Raw genomic sequence first — 18,873 nt, 5'->3', positions numbered from 1 at the left:
CAATCTGAATGCCCGGGTTCGATTCCCAGACCAGTCGACATCTTTTTTCAAATGACAAAATTAATGTAGATCAGTTGTGGAATTCTCTAACGCATTTTTTGTTCACCGACAAAAATCGGTAAAATTAAAATGATTATGTTTTTGGTAATTAACGAAATTTGTCGGTAAGTTAGCAAGCAAAATAAAGTTGCTGCTAAGTCCTACCGATGGTTTTTAAATTTACCGATTTTTATCGGTAAATAAAAAATGCGTTAGAGAATCCCACTACAGCAGCAATGCTCAATTGGGGTCCAACGTGCTGTCGGTGGGTGTCAATTTGCTCACTCACACAATTAAAAAAGAGAACTTTTGTTTTTGAAATGGAAATATTCAATATATACCGAGTGGACCGATATAGTCCATATTCGAAACCGATCTATATCTGGAAAAAATAATACGATGGTAACAATTTTACCGACAATTGTCGGTAACTTTGAAAGGAGCAATCGATTTGGTCCAAACTTTGCACATCGTATTATTCTTTCCAGATATAGATCGGTTTCGAATATGGACTATATCGGTCCACTCCTTCGGGTACGTTCCACAGAAAATTCGGATAAAATGAAGTTTAAGAGCTCCTCTCGGATCGTTTTGAAAATTTTTTCAGTAGGTCTTCTTTACGGCTCCCTTTACGAAGATACAATTTTTTTTGCGCCTGTCCTTACTTTCTGAGATATTGACATAAAAGCTCCAAGAAATACTGACGGCACCAACCAAAATGGCAAATCCGAAAGATAATTCTCGCAGGCAGTTTATGATTCTTGCAGACTTTGCACATCGTATTATTTCATCAAGTCGAGGTTGGCATATATACACTATATCGGTCCATTATATCAGGAAACATGGACTTACCCGTGAAAAACATATTATCGCTGTAAACAGGGACACTAGTATTACTATCGTTAAAAATTTCCAAAGGATTCTCGCACAGACCATTAACCACACTTAAACAAAAATATTAATCATTTGTGTGGGTGGTACCCTATGGAATGGACCGATAGGGCCCACTTTTGAACATTAACTAAGTTTGGAGACAATATCACTATGCAATATTTTTAAGGTGATCTTGTGCAAACAATTCAAACTGAGGATTTTTTGAAAGTACAGACCCAAACGACAAGAAACCCTAGTTGGGTTTTGTTGTGTCAGATCCAGCTCGGATTTTATGGCCCCATCTAAACATGGTTAAATATTGAGTTTTTAAAGAAATTCGGGGTTATATCTTTGAAACCAATGCGAATCTTCTTCTGACCTCTGAAGCAAATTTGTAGATAAGGACAAGGATACACTATTTGGAGAAATAATGAACTCGAAAAACTACATTTATTGCCACAAATTTCAAAATATATGCGAAAATACCACAATTTTTATACATTTCGCACCGTATCTCCAAAACCGTTAATTTTTTCTGAACATTTTCTTTTGGAAAAATATTCCCTGGAATGTAATACACAACTCTTCAGAATATGTCATTGTTGTAAAATGCCTCTATCCGGTTGTTTTCAGTACATTTTTCAACGACGATTTAATAAACATGTCAATAATGTAGTGAAATCCGAAATGCGAAAATAAACTGTTGGTGTGAACTGAGTTTAAAATACGTGTTGTAAAAGATATGATGCAAAATACCGCTGAAACAACATGAAGTAAGCATTTTAGAGTTTCAGAATGTTCTGAAGAATTGTTGAGAACTTTATTTGGAAGATTTTTGCAAATGGTTACTTGGTTCAACTCCCAATAGTTTAGCCGATACTGACCAGATTTCAGCAATTATGTAAAATTTTCTATATTTTATAGATTTTCAAGCCCTAGATGGAGTTTTTCTTATGTGGTTTCTTCAAAAGATAAGTTCTACTAGTTTAGGGCTACAATATTGCTAAAGACATCAAGGCCAAATTACTATTCGTTTCTGAGATAAAGGCCTGATAAATGCAAAAAGTGTAGATTTAGCCCGGTTTAGATGAGGCCATAAAATCCGAACTGGATCTGATCAAAAAATCCATACTAGAAGTTGTTTGCATTTTCAGTGTTGCACAGTGTATTTCGATATCCAAAGTGGGGATCAAATCCGTTGCTCAGTTTATGAGATATCGCGCGTACCATTTTAGGTAATATTTTTAAACTTTTGCATGGGAGATACCGGATGAAGAGGACCTATAAGCACCACCTTCGAATTTTATCTAATATTCGAAGAAATATTACAATATGCAAATTGTAGACTAACGCAGTATTTGGTTTGAGAGTTGTCGTTCGCAACAGCCACTACACTTGCTGGCCGTAGGGGTTTGTTACAACTTTCGGGTAATTTTCTTAAGAAGTGTGGACTTACCACCCAAAAAACTTGTACCATCTTAATGGGGGCCTTGGGTGCAACCTGTTGCAAGAAATATCAAAACGATTCGAGAAGAGGTCTTAACCTGTGTGCGAGGTATCCGAAGGAGTTGACATATATAGTCTATATTCTAACCTAACCTATGTCTCGTAGAATTATTACGATGTCCAACATATGGACCAAATCGGTTACTGCCTTCGAAAGTTATCTTGCGCACATTTTAGCGAAAAGTTTTGGAGAGGCAACCAAAGTAGTGGCCGATAAGGCCCATCTTAGAACTTGATTTATGTTTGGGAAAACTATTACGTCTGCCAAATTTTGGACTAAATTGGTTTATCCGTTTGAGAATTACCGCGCGCGCTCCATCCTCAACACGTGGTGAAATAGCGGGTTTTTACAGCTTTCGGTCCGTTATCTCAGGAAGTTTAGACTTACCCCTAAAAACAAATTGTTACAACAACAAGTGAGAACGGCGTTAAGTTCGCCCAGGCGGAACTTGTTACATCCTCCACCACGAGTTGTATTGAAGTAAAATACAACAATGAGTTTCCTTTCGTTTATGAAGAAGACTAAATACCAAATTTCAGCAAGTTTGGTAAAACAATGTGGCTTACCTTCAAAATACCGAAATTCGGGGGCACCGTTCCATAGGGGCTATATCAAAACGTCGATCTATACCTAAAAATTTCTGGCGGATAGATTTTAGACTCACCGCGGACCTATACTGATAATTCTCTTCTGGAATATTTTATAACCACTAAATAACAAACTTCAGCCTTTCGGTGGGATATTGACGTCACAGCCTTCAGAATTATGGAAATCGAGAGGTACCGTTCTATGGGGGCTTTATTGAAACGTGGATCTATACCGACGAATTTCAGTCAGAAAGACGAAGACTAAATACCAAATTTCAGCCATTTCGGTGGGTTGCTGTGGCCACAACCTTCAAAATACCGAAAATCGGGAGGTAGCGTTCTATGGGTGCTACATGAAGACGTGGACCTATACCGATAAGTTTCTGGGGGCAAGCTTTGTACCCTCAACGAAGACTAAATACCAAATTTCAGCCATCTCTGAGGAATATTGAGGCCACAACTTTCAAAACACCGAAAAACGGGAGGTACGTTCTATGGTCGCTATATGAATGCGTGGACGTATACGGACAAATTTCTAGGGGAAAGTTTTGTACCCCAACGAAGACTAAGTACCAAATTTCAGCAATTCCGGTGTGATAATGTGGCTGAAACCTTCAAAATACCGAAAATCGGGTGGTACCGTTCTATGGGGGCTACATGAAGACGTGGACCGATACCGACAAGTTTCTGGGGGCAAGCTTTGTACCCTCAACAAAGACTAAATACCAAATTTTAGCCATCTCTGAGGAATATTGAGGCCACAACTTTCAAAACACCGAAAATCTGGAGGTACGTTCTATGGTCGCTATATGAAGTCGTGGACGTATACCGACAAATTTCTAGGGGAAAGTTTTGTACCCCCAACGAAGACTAAGTACTAAATTTCAGCAATTCCGGTGTGATAATGTGGCTGAAACCTTCAAAATACCGAAAATCGGGTGGTACCGTTCTATGGGGGCTACATGAAGACGTGGACCGATACCGACAAGTTTCTGGGGGCAAGCTTTGTACCCTCAACGAAGACTAAATACCAAATTTCAGCCATCTCTGAGGAATATTGAGGCCACAACCTTCAAAACACCGAAAATCGGGAGGTACGTTCTATGGTCGCTATATGAAGGCGTGGACGTATACCGACAAATTTCTAGGGGAAGGTTTTGTACCCCCAACGAAGACTAAGTACTAAATTTCAGCAATTCCGGTGTGATAATGTGGCTGAAACCTTCAAAATACCGCAAATCGGGAGGTACCGTTCTATGGGGGCTGTATGAAGGTGTGGACCGATACCGACAAAATTCTGGGGGGAAGTTTTATACCCCTAAAGAAGGCTACGTACCAAATTTCAGCCATTTTGGTAGGATAATGAAGCTAAAACCTTAAAAATACCGAAAATCGGGAGGTACCGTTCTATGAGGGCTATATCAAAACGTGGACCGATATATCCCATTTGCAATACCAAACATCCTAGGAGTAATGAAAACTTCTACACCAAATTACAAAGCTCCATCTTAAAATTTGCGAGCTGCATCTTGATTTCAACAGACCGACGGACATGGTAATATCGACTTAGAACTTTGCCCTGATCAAGAATATATATACTTTATAGGGTCTCCGATAAATTTTTCGATGTGTTACAAACGGAATGACAAATTTATTTTTACCCTCCATGTTATGGTGGAGGGTATACAAATTGAAAGGATTCGAGAGGAGGTCTTAAACTGCACTTTTTCGAAATTTTGTGTGGAAGGTATCCAAGGGAGTGGACCGATATAGTCCATATTCAAACTTGATCTATGTCGGGTAGAAATATTACGATGTGCAAAGTATGAACAAAATTGGTTAGTACCTTTAAGAGTTATCGTGCGCATAATCTTTGCGAAAAAATTGACTTTTATGGGGGAGGTACCAGAGGCAGTGGACCGATATGACCCATCTTCGAACTTAAACTTAGTTTTGACAAAATATTACGAAAGCCAAATATTTGACCAAGTCGGTTAATCCGTTCGAGAGTTATCGTACGCTCCAGCCGGCCAGCCACACAGACAGACGGACGGACGGACATTGCTAAATCGACGCCAAATGTCTGAAACCATTATATCGATGATGCACATTTTGCCCTATAAAAGTGTAGATACCCTCGTTAAATGCTAAGGGTATATAAAGGCGGATTTACAACCATTACTTTTTGATGTTTTCTAAACTTTAGGGTTGAAACCAACCCTCCCAACATTGTGGCGTAAAGTGCAAGAAGAAATATTTATATAGACCCGCTTTAAGTAATTTAGCTAGAAAACATTTTAAAATTTCATTATAATATTAAATTGTTCTCTGACTACATTTTCTTTAAAAAACCACCCACTGTTCTGTGTATTCAATACTGTAATTTTTTTAGTCATAACTGATAACGTTGATGATGAACAAGATCAAGATGAGCAAGTACTACGAAACCAAAGATTAAAATTATTTTAATTCCAAGAGTCGATAAAGAAGGTTGTTATTTTCGCTTAAAAAATATCTACGTTCTATAAAAAAAATTAAAAATAAAAAACATGCAATTAATCACTAAACTACTGATCATAATTAGTTTGTTAGCTAATTTCCAATTGTACAATATTGCCAGTCCGGACAGTGTTGGTTACGTTGGGGGTGAGTAAATAAATAAAAAATAGCAATGAGACATACAATACAATTTCCTTGTTATTATTTAATGACTTTGGAATTTCTTAAAAAAAATAACAAAAACTTGGTTTTCAATTTTTGTTTTATTCTTTTCACCTCCCCCACCACCCCCGAAATGGATTTTCCACCAAAAAAATAGTGATGACACAACAGGTGTTGGCCAATTTATGCGACAAGTCGGGCGATTGGTGTTCCATGCAATGCCAAATTTTGGGTGGACGTGATGGACGCTGTGACAAAGCCAAAATGTGCAATTGTCGTCCATTATAGAAAAATAGCTGCATGCCAAGGCGATTAGAATGCAAAGCGAGGAATGTTATGCATTTGCTTAGATGTTAGTATGTCAGTATGCGTGTTTGTTATGTGTTTTAATAAAAATTTATTATTTTTTTTATATTATTTTGAAATCTGACCTTTTTCTTTGGTGTTCACTTTCTTTCATTCATAGATTTTTTTTTGGGTTTTTGTTTTTGAATTTTTTTGGTTGGTTTTTGCTCTCCACAAATGTCGTTTCTTTTTGTTTACTCTTCTGTTCTACATACATTCATACTTATGTTTTTATTCTCTGTTCTAAGCTAAATCTATTCGTTTGTTTAGCTGAGCATTTTGTTGTTGTGTAATTGCATTGATTTGTGCCGCTGTTGTTGTGGTTGTGTTGTTATGGCATACAAACCTGGAACGTTCAAACAGCGATGGATCGGTGTATATGGGTTCACTAGGATCCTCGAATTGATTTGGTCCTAGGCTGGCATTACGCATTGGATTTATTACCGGTATCTGACACATTCGTGCTAAATTTCTAGAAATATTAATAAAAAACAAATTTATTTTATAGAAGAATTAGATCGTAAAAAGAGCGCCACAAACTGCTTATTACTACATACTTAAGGTTGATACGTTATTAAGACATGTCTAGTAAAATGGTTTTAATTCAAAGGGAAAAATCGATGTCGGATTTTTTAGGCGAGCCCCCCCTAATATGTTTAGTTTTTTTTTAGATTTTAAGATTGCCAAAGATTGAGCAAAATCGGAGTATGTTAACACTTGGGTTGACGCTGGGGTCTGCATAGAAATTTGTATGGGACCTAAGGGGAATCGAATCGCTATACAGACCACAATTATTGACCAATCGATGACAAATTTTACCAGTTCTTTATAGTGGCTAAAAAAACTAATCCTAGAAAAAAATTGTGAAAATCGGCTCGGATTTTAATATTAGCTATATATAGAGCCCATGGAAACTTTGAGGCCCTAGTGGCACGTGTTAACATATTCCGATTGTGCTCAAATTTTGGCAATCTAACAGATACTAAACACGCCTAAAAATCAGACATCGATTTTTTAAAACCACCCAAATGTTTACAATATAGCTTTTGCCGGGTTAATCACTTTTATGGGAATTTAGGTTGTCGCATTTCAAAGAAGTACATCTGTTTCTTCGTTTGCTTCGCCAACTAGGCGATTCATTTGGAACCTGCTATAGACCTCTCCACCCCTACCTTCGTTGCCGCTCTATTCTTGGTGTCAAGCGTGGCGTCTCCTACATATATGCATACTCGGTCAATGATAGAACGACGTTAAGTTCGACCGGGTCGAACTTTTTCTACCCTCCACCACGAACTATATTGAAGTAAATATGAACACTTAGTAACTACTAAGCACTTCATCTACGTTAAGTCTAATTCCTTGGATAATTTCAACTGATAATAATCACTCTATAGTGAAAATTTTCTGTGTGGAGGTTTTCTACCCACCGTGAGTGCGGTTCTATGGGGGCTATATGTACACCTATAACCACAAATTTCTGGTGGAAAGTTCTATACCACTAACGAAGACTACTAAACACGACAGCGGGTTCTTTGTACCGGATTGACCCTGAACTACACAATATCATTGTTCTGGCCAGCGGCTGCCTCCCCAGTGTACATATGTTTGTATTTGTTTCGTTTTTCTGTGTTGGGAGCAGCATATCCCGGAATGCCTTCCCCGACGGAGGAAAACCCAGGACCAATATATTAGTGCTCGGTTTGTCACATCCGCATCTTCACCCACATCCAGCCTTCGATGAGATGCAATAGATGTCAGGAGTGGGTGCATCTAAGGGGTTGCTCTGGACTTGTCCACATGAGGGACTACGACAGGGACTATGTTGCTGCATGCTGTGTGAATACAGTCCCCAGTGAGTCGTCATCGGATTACGAAACTCCCTCGTCGTCTGATTATGAGATTCCCCCGCAGTCGACAACAACCGCACATGCAGCCTTTAACACCAGCCGTTGTTGTCCCAATCCCGGATAATGCATCCTTTTTGCAATTTAATTGCGATGGATTCCGAGGTAAGATCGAGGAAATAGTAGATTTCATGAGTCGGAGGAATATCAAGGTCGCTGGGGTGCAAGAAACTAAGCTCAACAACAACTGTAGCTTACAACGTTGCGATGGTTACAACGTGCTAAGGAAGGATCGCACCAGAAGTGGAGGTGGGGGATTAGCTTTCCTATTACACCAGTCTGTCCAATACAGACATATCTCGCTTGAGCCTCTCTCTTATGAACCGTACATGGAATGTATGGGGGTAGCAGTCAGGTGTGGAACTGCCAAGATAGAGCTGCTGAACGTATACATCCCGCCGAGAAATAGCCGTATCTCAGATTACGTGCCTAACATTAGCCCGCTTTTGGAAGGTCATAATCGTCTGATCCTGGGGGACTTTAATGAGCATCATAAGATGTGGCATTCGGCCCTCGGAAACGACCAGAGAGGTACAGCGCTGGCTGAGCAGATTGAAAGCTCTACGTTTTGCACGTCAAATCATCTGAAGAGTTGCAACATTGGAGCCGGTATAGGTGAATTGTGGGCAGCGGTTAAGTCACTCTCGAACCCTGGAAGAGGGGAAGGTAGGACCTCAGTCACGTTTGGCGACGTTACGTTGACTGACCCGAAGAGCTGCGCAAGTTCTTTCAATCGACAGCTTGTCGAACACCCCGAGAATGAAAGGGCGAAGAGAAGAGTATTACGTCGCATCTGATCTCTTTCTGCCGATGAGGAACCACCACAGTTTACAATGGAGGATGTTGCCAATGCCATCAGGAACGCTAAATCATACAAAGCGTTGGGCCCTGATGAATTATCCATGGTATTGCTGAAACAGCTGGATGAGCCGGGTATGGAGTATCTCACTAAAGTTCTCAACTTGTCGCTAGCCACCCTCGTTGTTCCCGAAGTCTGGAAAATGGGCAGGGTGGTCCCACTACGGAAGCCAGGCAAGGATGTCAGCAAAAGTGAATCGTACAGGCCGATTTCGCTTTTGTCGCCCGTAGCAAAGACCCTTGAGGCTTTTATCCTCCCCAGTATCAGAAATAGCTATCAAGTTGCCGATCATCAGCATGGATTCTGTAAGCAGCACAGCACGACAACTGCGCTGCACGCCATTACCACATATATTTGTCAAGGACTCAACCAGAGACGGCCGTGCGATAGAACAATGATGGCTTGACTTATCAAAAGTCTTTGTTACAGTCAGGCACTCCATGCTGTTTGAGGACATTGAGCAGACAAATCTCCGGCCAAGCATGAAACGTTGGATAGTCAATTATATGTGAGGACGCCAGTCGTACGTGGAATTCAGGAACAAGAAGTCCAAACCCTGTAGAGTGAAACAGGGAGTTCCCAAGGTGGGGTGATATCTCCGGAACTGTTTAACCTCTACCTCTCCTGTATTCCGCCCTCACCAGACGGCATCGAGATCGTAACGTATGCGGATGATTGCACGATCCTGGCGTCGGGTACCTATCCTGATGACATCTGTGAGAGACGAGCATAAGCAGGGAAGATAGGACCTCAGTCACGTTTGGCGACGTTACGTTGACTGACCCGAAGAGGTGCGCAACTTCTTTCAATCGACAGTTTGTCGAGCACCCCGAGTGTGAAAGGGCGAAGAGAAGAGTATTACGTCGCATCAGATCTCTTCCTGCCGAGGAGGAACCACCACAGTTTACAATGGATGATGTTGGCAATGCCATCAGGAACGCTAAATCATCCAAAGTGTTGGGCCCTGATGGAATCTCCATGGTAATGCTGAAGCAGCTGGATGAGCCGGGAGTGGAGTATCTCACTAAAGTTCTCAACTTGTCGCTATCCACCCTCATTTTTCATGATGTCTGGAAAATGGGCAGGGTGGTCCCACTACGGAAGCCCATATATATTTGTCAAGGACTCAACCAGAGACGGCCGTGCGACAGAACAGTGATGGTGGTGCTTGACTTATCAAAAGCCTTTGATACAGTGGACCATCTACATTAGGAGGCAAAGATTCTTCCAGTAAAGCAACACAATGAGATGCTTTCGTTGCAGTACCTGCTTGCATGTTACCGTGTGAGCCATCCCAATCACCATCATTCAGGCAGATCAGGAAGGATATCCATGCTCTAGAGGGAGAGGTCAAGCGATATGAGATAACCCCTAGATCAACAAGCATATCAAGCAGGTTTAAATAGTATTCACACGGATGCAGTTACCAAGGCTTAAGCAACTATACTGTGAATAAAGTCCTCGAAATACATCCCCCATTTATTGCAGCTGAGGAGCGCCAGCTGCCACGACAAACTAGAATAGTTTTGGCTCAACTACGCTCGGGATATTGCAGTCGCCTAAATTCTTATTGGGCGGAAATCGACCGCGTCGTGGAGAAAGACCCAGAGCTAGATTGAACAGAAGAACGAACATACAAACATAATAACAAACACTGTTACAACAACAACAACTAAACACGATATTTCAGCCATTTCGTAGGAATCTTGAGGCAACAGCCTTCAAAATACCGGAAATCGGGGGTATCGTTCCATTGGGAGCTATATGAAGACGTGGGCCTATACCTACAAATTTTTGGTGGAAAGTTTTGTACACCCAACGAAGGCCAAATACCAAGTTTCAGACATTTCAGTGGGAAATTAAGGCCACAATCTTTAAAATACCGAATATCGGGAGGTACCGTTCTATGGGGCCTATATCAAAACGTGAACTAATATAGCCCATGTTCAATACCAAACATCCTGGGAGAAGTAGAAACTTTTATACAAAGTTATAAAGCTCTATCGTAGTTGAGCCAAAACTACTCTGGTTTTGTCGTGACTCCTAACGTCATTCAACTGTGATAGATGGGGGATGTACTCCAAAGACTGCATTCATACGATAATTGTTTATCTGCATCTGCGTGAATGCTATTCAAACCTGCTTGATGAGCGTGCTGATCTAGAGGTTGTTGTTACAGCATATTATATGTTTGTAAGTTCGTATTCCTACTTAATTTGGCTCTGGGTCTATCTTTATCCAATTCTAGGAATGTGGCTGCTTCGATGGGCTAGACCCATAAAGGTACTGGAGTTAGTTGAGTAGGTGTGGAAGGGCAGTTGAAAGTTTGTCGTTCTGCACGTCACAAATGACATCAGGGAAGGTACCCGACGCCAATATCGTACCATCATCCGCTTATGTAATGATGTCAATGTCGTCTGGAGGGGGTGGAATACAGGAGTGGTAGAGCTTGAACAGTTCCGGAGACATCGCCACACTTTCGGGAACTCCGTAGAGGTTCTCACTTGTAACGTTTTCAGGACTGCGTTTTGACAGGTTTTAATATTGTTACATAGCGTTGTACTTAAACATATTTGCGAAACATACTAGCTCTGCATGGCTTATCACAGAACGAGCTATTGCGTTATATTGGTCTCAAGGTTGCTTTAACAACAAAAAGGTTTCTTGAGGTGGAGCCAAGAGCTGTTGGCTAAGGACTTCAGGACTTGTCGCAGATAACTGTAGCATGAACATACGGTCGAATGTGACCTTTAGAAGCAGTATTTCAGTCTTTCACAAATGTTATTAGGGCACTTAATCGAGAGGATAGAATAAGGAATGCTAGAGGTTAAACAGTTTCGGAGAAGTCACTCTACTTTGGAGAATTTCTTGTTTCACTTTACGGCGATCGACTTCTTGTTCCTGAATTTCACGTACGACTGACGTTCACATACATACATATATGTACATAATTGTTTATCCAACTTTAAAAACTTGGTCGAAGGGTAGTCTGCTCGATGTCCTCAAAAAAACGTATAGTTCTTTACAGTATTAAAGGCTTTTGATAAGTCGAGAGCCACCAACCACCTCGACTAATATGTATGGAGATAACGTGCAGCGCTATTGTAGTGCTGTGCTGCTTACGGAACCCATGCTGATGATCAGCAACCATCAGGACCCAACGCTTTGCATGATTTAGCGTTCCTGATGATATTCGTATCCCCATACATTGTGAAGTGTGGAGGTTCCTCTTCGACAGGCAGAGATCTAATGCGACGTAGTAATCTTCTCTTCGCCATGTCACTCCCGTAGTGCTCGACAAATTGTCGATTGAAATAACGTGCGGTCCTCTTCGGATCAGTCAGTGTAATGTCGCCAAGTGTGACTGAGGTTCTGTCTTCCTTCCTTCGAAGGTTCGAAAGTGACTTTAAACGTTGCCCACAATTCACTTATTCCGGTTCCAGTGTTGCAATTCTTCAGATAATTTAGCACTAATGCTCACTCACCAACCTCTTAACTTCCAGTGACAGCTACCCTAACACTGGGACCAGTGGCGTTGGTAGACTGCTGATAAATTTGGCATCACTTCGGGTATATAGCGAACAGCTGCCTCAGTGATGATATCCCGGAAGGTCTTTTTTGCTAATCTAACATCAAAAGGGTTCAACAGTTCTCGGAAGCAGTGATTGATTGGTTAACTCTCTTACGCTAGGATAATTAGCTTTCCCTGAGTTATAAAAGTGGGCTGTTCGGATGTGACGAAGTCGGGCGGTCTTCTAATGGAGACAATCATGGGGAGCTGGCCTGACCCAGGTGAAGTTATTTGTCAGTTCAGGTGACACGATGGTTAAATCTGGTGAACTGTAGCATTCTGGTAGCACCATCCTCATTGACCTTGTAAAACGTAGAGCTATCAATCTGTTCAGCCAGCGCTATATCCCTCTTATGGTGGGTATTAGAGTCTCTTAAGACCAGTCGTTTGAGGCCTTCGTGCTAATCCCAGCCGGGCGAATTAAAAATATAAGGCCAAACTTCCCGACTGAAGCCACTAAACTTGCGGACCTCAGGGACTCAATTAGAAAAACCAACCCGTCGGACGCCAGAGTTAATGATCTTAATAAGGAAATACATAAACTGGTATCCAACCACAAGAGAGAAATATGGAGGAAACACTTAGAGAAATCGGATCCAGGCACAAAACGTCTCTGGAATACGTTCCGCAACCTCTCAAATCCTAGGCGTTCCGACAACGTAAAAATAACATTTGGTGAAAACACACCCAAAACTCAATCTAAAACAGCAGCCGCCTTTTGCAGGCAATTTGTCGAACATCCATCAACACCTGACTGCGAAAGAAGAAGGCTACGCCGATTCTCCCGTGTCCTAAAGTCAACTTCGGACCCAGCCACCATCACAACGGATAATGTGCTTATAAAAATTAAAGCCGCCAAAAGCTCCACAGCAATTGGTCCGGATGGCTTGGCAACGAAGATGCTGAAGCACATTGGTCAACATGGTGCAAATTACCTTGCACGCACCTTTAACCTTTGTCTCAGCACCTTTGAGGTCCCCGATATGTGGAAGATCGGAAAGATAGTCCCAGTCCCTAAGCAGGGAAAACCCGCGTACTTAGGAAACTCATGCCGACCCATTACCCTCCTATCCCCAGTCGTGAAAATCCTTGAGTCCATCCTCCTACCGTACTTCACTGAGCACTTCCACCTAGCCGACCACCAACATGGCTTCAGAACCGGAAGAAGCACTACAACAGCCCTCAGTGAAGTCACGACCAGGATTACGGAAGGACTAAACAGTAAGAGACCACACAAAAGAACCATATTAATGGCTCTGGACCTGTCCAATGCCTTCGATACAGTTAACCACACCATACTTCTGAAGGACGTTATGGAGACTTCTCTCCCTAACTACATAAAGAGATGGTTGGTAAACTACATGGCTGGAAGGCAATCTTATGTAGAATTCCGAGGACAAACATCCCCGCCAGGAAGAATAAGCAGGGGCTGCATTTAATTTCCTACGCTGACGACTGCACAGTCATGTCTACAGGCAGGAAAATCTCAGACTTAGAGTCAGACCTAAATGGCTACCTCCCTTCCCTCAAAGACATCTTTGAAGGGAGAAATCTGCAACTATCTGCCCCTAAGTCCTCAGCCACCGGCCTTACATCGTGGACTAACGAAGTTAACGCGCAACTAAATATACACATCCGCGGACATTCCGACGATCAAAAACCCCAAAATACTGGGTGTAACATTTGATAATCTACTTTACTTCTAAAAATACGCTGAGGTAGTAGCGGGAAAAGTGGGCAAATGAAACAAAATTGTTAAAGCGCTTGCCGGTAGTACCTGGGGTAATGATAAAGAGACCTTCTTAACCACCTACAAGGCCATAGGTCGCCCCTCTCTTGGACTACGCTGCTCCTATATGGTCACCTGGACTCAATGACACACAATGGGGAAATCTTCAAAGCGTCCTAAACACCGCATTGCGCATCGCAACTGGATGCCACTCCAAGGCCCCTGAAAATCACATTCACCATGAAGCAAAGCTTCTCCCGGTGCAAGCTCACTGTACCCTCCTCACAAGGCAACATGCGATTAAATGCACTAAACGGGATCACCCAAACCACGCAAGCATCTCCAGACCCCCCAATGAAAGAGATCAACCAATCAGACTTGACTTCCGCAAAGAACTCCCTAACCGTCCCCAAATCCCCTTAGACCCAACTGATGACACTCATACAGCCCTGAGACAGGCCCACACAAAAGCAGTCGGGGACCAAATATTAACCTACACATGCAGTGTAGTGTTAGGTGGGCGACCCCCACCCATTCATGAGGATGAGAGGACACTACCTAGGGAGACCTGATCGATATTATCCCAACTTCGATCTGGTATCTCTAGATACCTCATCAGTTATCTCTCCGTCCTGAATCCTGAGATAACAGATACATGCCCTAAATGCGGCCAATCACTCGGCACCTCTTCTCGTGTCCTGCAAACCTGACAGACCTGACACGTGGTCCCATCCAGTCCTGGCGGCTCGCTTTCTAGGGCAGGATGTGGATGCCTAGATGCCAATCTACTAACTTCAAATTTTCTTATTTTCTTTCCACCGATACTACTTTACCTGTAGGGGTTACAACAATAACATAAAAAGTGTAAGTGCTGCCAATTTTTCGTTTGAAGTTTTAATGTGTTTCTTCCGATTGTGCCGAGGCCTTAAGTTATTGTCCCCGTGTGTCCCCGTTTGTAGAAGATGTGGTTTTCCTGTCATCTTCATATTTGTAGTTGTTTGATATTGTGATTTGTTCCGTTCTCCATCCGATTCACTTATAATTAATACTTAATCACATTAAAATATATAAATAGAAATAAAAAATATCAAACCATAATTACCCACCCAGTGGCAAATGTCTTGTGTAGAGAACCGCCAAACATTGAAACATTCGAACGGAAGGCATTTGCTGCACGATTACCGGTGGTGACATTCGAACCACCACCGCTGCTTGAACCATTTGGCATATGGCCGATTTCACTGAAACGTTCGTGGGTACGTATCGATGATGAGTGGCCCAACGAATGAATGGGTGAATGACGATCAGCTATACGATTTTTGGACATTGTTTTCCAATAGCGACGATATGCCAAACCAGAAACCAGTGTGATACTCAACAGCAGAATCATAAGTAAAATGATGGCAGTAATCAAGCCGTGATACTCCGAGGGTGTAAGGCAAACTGTTTCCACGGGCGCAACCAATTTACGTGGATATGATTCGTTTTCAATTTCTTCACGGCTTTCAAAGACCTGAAAAGAACAAGCGAAGTTTTAAAGTGTTATAAAGAAGGAGAGAGGTCGAAGTATTTAAGTGCCAAGAAGGCGTAACGCGTTACGAGATAAAATAACAACCACATGAAAAAAGTGTAAGCGATGCCAAGTTTTTATGTGGTTGTGGTTCTAAGGCTTTACAGAAACTTAACGGACCGATTCTGATTAACCCTTACCTCTATCATTTCCCTAACTTGTTCGGGTTCTTCGTTTTCTGTTTCTGTTGCATTATCTGAAAAAATAAACAAAAATTAAATGATAATTTCTTGTCTCCCCTTGCTATGTATAGCTCACTTTTATTACCCTCACCCAGGGTACTGGTTACAGTGGTACTATTCAATTCGCTTAGCTCATCTACCAAACGTTCTGCCACAGGTTCCAATGGATCTTCTGTGCTAGTTGCTATTTCCTCTGTTAAAGTTTCCGTGTCATTCAAGGATCTACGACGGCGCCCAAATGAGGGTTCTTGTCTCCCAGCTGGCCCCGGACAATAAGCTGGTTGACAACCTTCGCGGCAAGTACGCACAGTGGCTTCAAATACCAAAAAGTTGGATTCGGGGATTTTGAAAGCATTGAAACGCGCCTCCAAGGTGTCGCCATCACGTAATTTATCCAGTTCAGGGAAAACATAAGGATCCACGGGACATCTAAAATTTATTTTATTTCATTTTTAAGTGTTTCAAAACCACTGACATTACTCAAACTTACCCAAATCGATCAATTAGCTGTATACTCCTGCCCGAGTATGGATCTCGGGCCACAACATTTGTGGCAAATATATCGGTGGCATGATTGTAACCATCCAACGCCTCCAAACGGAATGTCAACGGATCTCCCACAGCTATAGTTGTTGTTGGTCTACCTTGATACAAAATACTCAAACGTACCTTAGAGCTGAGTGTATTTTCCGCCGGCAAATATTCAATGGGTATTGGACTACCGGAACTGTTGGGATCAGAAAGACTTTATACAACATCCAATAGTTTTAAGTTGCAACAAAATGTGACAATTTGAGATCGTTTTTCTCCGTTTAACAGAAAACGATTTCAATTCCATTTTGTTTGCTTTGGTGGGCAGCTAAATACGTGGGGATTAGTTAAAATCTACTTAAAATTAATTTACTAGTTGTTTAATAGATGAAAGAAATGAAAACTATCATGCAGTTCTCTATTCAAAAAATCACTAATAATCGAATAAAAGTGGTTGGCAACTCTACAATACAAGAAAAAGCACTAAAATGGCTTCAATTAGAACCATAGACTAATTAATGCATAGACAAATAAAAGTATAGACACCAAAAGCTTTCATTTTATGTTACTAACAGATGTCGCACAAAGTGATGGTGGGTCTAGTCATTTGACTCGCAGCTAATTGTGACTAATGAAACTACTCAACTTCGAAAACAATTTATTCGTTTTTCTACAATTTGGCGACTATCTTTGTATTTTTTTCGACTTCATCGTGTATTCTACAAGTTTTGGTTACATCCTTTACGGTGAATAATAACCATAGACTAATAAAAAGATAGACGAAGGAATGCTCTCACCGAGTATGTTCGAATTGAGTATGCTTACAGAGGTACTCAAAATAAAATGCCAAAAATACAAGTTAATAAATATTTTGTTCTGGCAAAAGACAACTTGCGGTTAGTTTTTGATGGGAACAATATCCTCAGACAAAAATATCCATAAAAATATTGCCATTTTCCGCAAAAATCGTCTTCGAACTTTTTTGAGTTTTCGTGTTTGAGTAGGTTTACGGCGCAAAATTGAGTATTCATTCGTCTATCTTTTTATTAGTCTATGTAATAACTTCATAAATGTTTATTTTTATAAATTTTAGTTTGAGTAAAGAGAGTAGCTTTCACTCAACCCGTAAACAACTGTCTGCGGCTTCTATCATAGACTAATAAAAAGATAGACGAAGGAATACTTAATTTTGCGCCGTAAACCTACTCAAACACGAAAACTCAAAAAAGTTCGAAGACGATTTTTGCGGAAAATGGCAATATTTTTATGGATATTTTTGTCTGAGGATATTGTTCCCATCAAAAACTAACCGCAAGTTGTCTTTTGCCAGAACAAAATATTTATTAACTTGTATTTTTTGGCATTTTATCATAGACTAATAAATTTATAGACGTTTATTTGCTCTCAGCATTTATCTTCGAAATTTTCGAAAATTGGTAGATGGCGTTAGTAGGTGTTAGTAGTTTTATTTAAAGTTACTATAGATGTTAAACTATTTATTCTGATAAAAGACAAAATATGGATAATCTTTGGCCAGATCTACATCCCCATGTAACCAAATTCAACAAAATATTGTAATTTACCCCAAAACATTGTGTGAAAAGATCAGGTACTGTGCATACCGGCGACACCTACAAAAAAGAAGCACACTACAACTCTCTTTGTCTATGAATTTATTAGTCTATGATTTTATTTTGAGTACCTCTGTAAGCATACTCAATTCGAACATACTCGGTGAGAGCATTCCTTCGTCTATCTTTTTATTAGTCTATGGCAATGGTGGGCAAATTGCGAGAGACTCATGTATTTTTTACACTTTTGTGTGTGAGGCAGAGCATTTTTGCCCATCAGTGGTCTATGGTCTGGTTACTTTTCCAGCAAGAACTTTCTCAGAGAGTAAGGAGTTTTTATTCTCTTTTGCTAGAAAATTATAAAAAGTAAACAGACACCTTCCCAGCAAAAACCAGCAAGCAATCAGCAGACTTGCCAAAACAGAACAATTTGTCGGCCAATGAAGGAACCAATGGAAGCAAAAATGTGTATTTTATTAAAAATAAAAAAGAAAATGACCCAAATATGGATTTTTTCACCTCGCAACTTTGTTCTACAAAAAATAATACAATTGGACTTGATATTTCCGCAATAAAATTGTTTTTATTTTCACTAACATAAATCAACGAAAAATTAAAAACAGTGATTGATTGTTTTTAGGAAGAAGAAGACTTGCAAATATTTGCTAGAAGAAATTTGTCCAGCAAGAATTGGCAAACTCTCAGTGAAAGAACTGTCAAAATGTCTCTCTCGAATTGCTCTCTTTTGCTGTTTTTTTTTGTGTTAACAGACGACTTCCAGCAACAATTGGTACAAATTGTTACAAATTTTAGGGTAACCAGACAGACCTATAGATTGTTTAGTTCGTTATATCAATGTATATAGATGCTATTGTCGTATTTTAAATAAAACAACAACAATAGGATTATGCCAGACTATTTTGAAAAAACAAAATTGTATTAGC

At 40.7% G+C, this 18,873-nt stretch overlaps 1 protein-coding gene and 1 long non-coding RNA gene across 2 annotated transcripts in view; one reads left to right on the top strand and one right to left on the bottom strand.

Annotated features, from left to right (window-relative positions):
• nompA (no mechanoreceptor potential A) overlaps positions 1–18,873 on the bottom strand; it is a 71,148-nt gene that overhangs the window by 30,847 nt on the left and 21,428 nt on the right. The window contains exons 16-20 of the mRNA XM_073988487.1: positions 16,318–16,554; positions 15,904–16,256; positions 15,786–15,841; positions 15,182–15,588; positions 6,359–6,484 (exon numbers count right to left, since the gene is read on the bottom strand). Of these exons, the coding sequence (XP_073844588.1) occupies positions 6,359–6,484; positions 15,182–15,588; positions 15,786–15,841; positions 15,904–16,256; positions 16,318–16,554 (1,179 nt within the window). The remainder of the gene's footprint in view (positions 1–6,358; positions 6,485–15,181; positions 15,589–15,785; positions 15,842–15,903; positions 16,257–16,317; positions 16,555–18,873) is intronic.
• LOC141406554 (uncharacterized) lies at positions 5,431–6,092 on the top strand. The gene is made up of 2 exons (XR_012413430.1): positions 5,431–5,652; positions 5,825–6,092. It is a non-coding gene; the product is annotated as an uncharacterized lncRNA (long non-coding RNA).

Source organism: Musca autumnalis, unplaced genomic scaffold, assembly GCF_047663935.1.
Source record: "Musca autumnalis isolate F117 unplaced genomic scaffold, ASM4766393v1 scaffold_5, whole genome shotgun sequence".
Taxonomy (NCBI): Eukaryota; Metazoa; Arthropoda; class Insecta; order Diptera; family Muscidae; genus Musca; species Musca autumnalis.
Note: the sequence above shows the minus strand (reverse complement) of the source record. Positions and strands in the feature narration are given on the sequence as shown.